A 5,056-nucleotide genomic window follows, 5' to 3' on the forward strand; every position below is an offset into this window, starting at 1 on the left:
AATGAAACTGTTACAAGATGCTGCAATGGATATGTGAAGAATGAATCACAAGATAAATGCCAACCAATTTGTGACCAGTACTGTGTCTATGGCAGCTGTACTGCACCAAATGTATGTACTTGTTACGAAGATTATATACCAACAATTATGCCAAATATGTAAGTAAATATCGCCGTTCCCTTTATTTTTTATTATTTCAAAGTTAACTTGGCGGTGAAATATATTTCGAATTTTGTGTCTTCATTATATCTATTGAAAATATCGAGAGGAGAGTATGTTTTTATTCAGACATTACTCAACTATAAGCGCTGAATAACATACTTTCTTCTCGATATATTCAATAGAAATAATGCAGTGATCAAAAATGTCGTAACTAATTCATTTCTCGTTCGATCAGATGTGAACCAAGATGTGTTGGTTGTGCGCATGGCACTTGCTTCGCTCCAAGTGAGTGCTTGTGTAATCCTGGCTACAATTGGGATGCAAGCCTAAGTGAATGTGTTCCTGTTTGCGATGGAATGTGCCACAATGGAAAGTGTATTTCGCCCGAAAAATGCGAATGTAATGCAGGCTATATTCATCATGCAACGATCAGCGTTTGCGTTCCACATTGCAACGAGACTTGTGTGAATGGTGTGTGCAGTGGTGCTAATAAATGTGAATGTAACTATGGTTATCGCTTCAAAAACGGATCGCAAACAGAATGTGAGCCGATCTGCACAGATTCGTGTAAAAATGCAAAATGTGTTAGCCCAAATGTATGCGAATGTGAAAATGGTTATGAAAAAATGGATGAAAATAAGCCACATGAATGTCATTGCGGGCAATACTGTGTGGAAATCGACGGTCAGTGTCACTGCTTAGACGATGATGATCGCTTGAACGGTGATGTAATTCGAAATAACATGTCCACAATTTGCACTGCGAACACTTGTCAAAATGGAAGATGTATCACACGTCATGACTGCGAATGCTATGATGGCTTCGAAAAAGATGAAAACTCCAATTGTGTGGCTTCTATTGAAATGTGCATCGATGATCCAAGTGATTGTAAAGGAGATGAAGTTAAAACGTGCAATTGTATTAATGGCATTTGCGCATCAAACAATACGTGCATTTGTGTGAACGGTTTTAAGATGAGCGAAGGACATAGTGACGTTTGTGAGCCGGCTTGCAACATGAATTGTGTCAATGGTTACTGCATCAATCCTGATCAATGCGAATGTGATACAGGATATCGTTGGAGTTATAATGAGAGCAAGTCACGCGTTTGCCAGCCAATTTGCGAAACTAGCTGCCTAAATGGAACATGCATAGGACCAAACAAATGCCAATGCCTTGATGGGTTCAAATTCAGTGCTGAAAATAACTTCACTTGCGAATATGATCCACTTTATCAAGAAGCGCAAAAGAGGCAACTTGGCCAAATTCATTGGTAAGTCTTACTGCGGACTTGAAATGTTGTCTTTTGAATAGATTTTTTATACATATTTTTCCCAATCTATAGGGTCATACCAGCTGTAATTGGTGTAGTTTTCATCGTGACTATACTAATTGGCATGACTTACTTCAACAACAAACGAAACTATGACACAAATAAAGGTTATGGTAAGCATTTATGATACAATTCTCCTGATATTTTGACAAACAATATAATTAACTTTTTTTTATATTTTCCCAGATGAAGCCAATGTCCCCATTGCTGGCTATGTGAACGATGATTTGTGATACAATATATCAACTGATGTCATCATATTTTAATATTTATAACATGTTATGTCAGTGTTGAGCATACGAATCAGAGTATAAGAAGTGAAATTTTTACATTTTTTTTTCAAAATGTATTAAATTGTATCAAAATGATTTTCTAAGAGCAGTGAAAATTTAAGGAAATTTGTAAACTTTTTACATGGAAAATTTTTAATTCTTCTTTTCTATTTAAAAATGTTGCTTTGCTTCATGTTTTCATTGTTAATTAATGTCGATTGATGTAGAATAAATACAACGCAAAATATATTGTCAAACAAACAGTTGTATACTTAGATTTTGAACTTCCTTTTGATTAGCACTATTTGCTTTTGTTATTCAGTCTTGGGTTTTTCCTTTGTTCGGATTATTTGTTTCGTGTGACCTTTATTCTTGTTTATATAAACTTTGGTCGATGTAAGAGATTTTGTTGTGGGACGATCAGAGATATCACCATTTGTGCATCCATAAAAGATATTGTTTCAGTGAAAGAAAAAAACACAACTATTAGTCATTTTATCGCCAAGCTTATATTTGTTCCATGAACTCGTTGATAAAGCATCAGCAAATGAGCTCATAGAAATGAGTAATTTCGCAATATACTTGAACAAAATTATTTGAGAGGAAGATGCAACATATACAGTGCTCTTCAAAATTTTGGAACCATCTATGTATTTTTCGTACAAAATGCCGTAAAATGCCGTTTTGAGAATAAAAATCATTATTTTTGAAACCTCAAAAAACGGCATTTTGTATGAAAAATACATAGGTGGTTCCACAATTTTGACGGACACTGTATGTGGATATTATATACAAAATGAATGTACAAATGAAAGGACTTTGAACCTATGTTGAAAAAAATGAAAGTCCATCAAAATCACTGGACAGTCTCAGATCTTTTCTGGTAATTTTGAAAAACGATCGAATCTACGTTTTAGTCAAAATGGAAATAATTAGTCATGTTTTCTTCCAATAAAAAAAGACGACTGTATTGATGCTTTCTTCATATTTACAATGTGATTACGACCAAGGATCGGATCGCATATAGAATTTTACAAGATATTTATACTTTGAATAAACGCAGACGCAACATATCCGTCGCTGTTCGCTTTGTGCTACTCTTAATAAATACAATGTATGTGCGTGCGCCTCTCAATGGTCACATGCACACACGAACATGTATTCACATGCTTCATACATAGCGAATAGCGATGGATATGTTGCGTCTGCGTTTATACTTTGTATCAGAGCATCTTGATTTGCTGCTGCTCAGCATATAGCTGAGAGCTGAGAAATGCTGAACTCGTGCGGCTAACGCATACGAAATGGATGACACGCACACATGCATTCTCCTCGTTTAAACGGTTATAAACAGTTGTTTGGTCGTTCAATTCAAAACTCAAAACTTAGTAACCAGTTGAGTTTGAAATTGTGTTGCGACCGACATATGAGAAGCTGCGAGAAAAACATCACGTCGCATCCCTCGTTATTTTGCTTACGTAAGTGAAAGCAAGAGATGAGATGCGACGTGCTGTTTTTGCTCTCAGTCTTTCATATATTCTGAAAGTGTACGTCTAACGCATACGAAACGGAAGCACGATACATATTCCCCTTTCACTTCGTATGTTCGCTGGTATAGTGTGTAAACGTTGTACCGGCAATAGCGTCAACGGCAGCACATACGAAGCGAAAGGGGAATATGTATCGTGCATCCGTTTCGTATGCGTTAGCCGCACGAGTTCAGCATTTCTCAGCTCTCAGTAATATGCTGAGCAGCAGCAAATCAAGATGCTCTGCTTTGTATATTTATACTGCCTGCGTTTTTTATGCTAGTATAAAATTATACGCGACCCGGTCCCTGATTACGACCATTGAGACAATTTTTTGAATCAAAATTCTATTAATAAAACGAACCTCATCATTTTCGCACAAAACAGATGTGACTTTAGGCATTTTTAAAATCATTTTCTTTCTTCTATCAAAAATTCGACAACATACATATTTTTTGATCTGATAAATATAGATTCCTTTATTAAAAACATTAAAAATAATTTACAGTACGATCAATATTTCAGTTAGTAATAGTATTATTTTGGCAATAGTAATGTTTCAGCTCGTTCTCTGTTATAAGTTGCTGATATTGGTTGATTATTTGAAAGTTCAGATTTATTGTATAGATTTGTCAGACGATCGCGATTGAGTATAATGAATACTACGAAATAAGCCAAGAATACAATGAAAATTAATATTGACATAGTTTTAACGAATTTGTCATGAGATTCTGAATTTAATTTTAATTCATTCACTATTTCTTCCAAACTTTCAAATTCAACATGAGTCTCATTTTTTTCTTCATTATTGTTAACTGTTGGTTCATAGATGGTGTAATTACAGCTGATTCCTCGAATATTCGTCTCATCTTCCTTAGTTGACCTTGGTACAAAGTGAAGATGAAGGTTTTTCCAGTCGATGATTTCCATGAAATGTTGCAAATATGAGCAATTGAACGCATTGTTCATTATATCCAGCAATGTTAATTCTGGAAACAGAGCATTGCGAAATCCATTCAAATGTGATAGCTGATTTCCGCCCAAGCGAAGTATTTTTAGATCGTGCATTACAGGCATGAACAATCCGAAGTTCACTTCCTTTAAGTGATTTTCAGATAAATCCAATGAAATTAATTTATGTTGATGCGAAAATGTTCCCAATTGAATGCTGGTCATTTTAGTATGTCTCAGATTCAAACGTTCCAAATTTGGCATAAATGCAAATATTTCAACATTTAGATTTCCGATTGAATTAAATGATAAATCTAGCACCTTCATTTCGGTAGTTCGGTCAAATAAGTGATTACTCAAATATGTCAGATTGTTATATGAGAGGTCAAGTTTCAATAATTTAGATGAACAGACATGATTTGAATCGAATTTGTCGATACTATTATGTGATATGTTCAAATATTTCAAGTTAATCAAATTTTTGAATAACTGATCACTGAGTTCTGTCAATTTGTTTTGCGAAAGATCCAAGGATCTGATGTTATCTGCTCCAATGAAAGCCAAAGGATCCACTTTCTTAATGATATTTTGGGAGAAGTCAACATGCTCAAGTTTATAGTTATAATTAAATGAAAGACTTGGAATTTCCGTTAGTTTATTTTGCGATGCGATTAAAATGGTTAACTCCGTTGCCTCTTGAAATACTTTTGGTTGAAGTGATTCCAACTCTACATCCGAAATATTAAACGTATGTAACGATTTGAATACTTCAAAATATTCTGGATCAATTTCACGAAATCGACAATTTT

At 34.7% G+C, this 5,056-nt stretch overlaps 2 protein-coding genes across 2 annotated transcripts; one reads left to right on the forward strand and one right to left on the reverse strand.

The window, feature by feature from the left end:
• Window positions 1-6: 6 nt before the first annotated feature.
• On the forward strand, window positions 7-2,038 carry LOC116350196 (fibrillin-2-like). The gene is made up of 4 exons (XM_031781937.1): window positions 7-158; window positions 398-1,435; window positions 1,508-1,608; window positions 1,682-2,038. Exons 1-4 carry the CDS (start codon window positions 148-150, stop codon window positions 1,726-1,728), a joined length of 1,197 nt encoding a protein of 398 aa, XP_031637797.1. The 5' UTR covers window positions 7-147; the 3' UTR covers window positions 1,729-2,038.
• Window positions 2,039-3,833: 1,795 nt separating this feature from the next.
• Window positions 3,834-5,051, reverse strand: LOC116350197 (toll-like receptor 6; the record flags this gene model as incomplete). Its single annotated transcript, XM_031781938.1, has 1 exon — window positions 3,834-5,051. A coding segment is annotated over one exon (1,218 nt), but the record flags the coding sequence as incomplete, so codon positions are not given.
• Window positions 5,052-5,056: the final 5 nt, after the last annotated feature.

The sequence above is a fragment of the Contarinia nasturtii genome, unplaced genomic scaffold (genome assembly GCF_009176525.2).
Source record: "Contarinia nasturtii isolate CC-2019 unplaced genomic scaffold, AAFC_CNas_1.1 Cnas_scaffold_3837, whole genome shotgun sequence".
Taxonomy (NCBI): Eukaryota; Metazoa; Arthropoda; class Insecta; order Diptera; family Cecidomyiidae; genus Contarinia; species Contarinia nasturtii.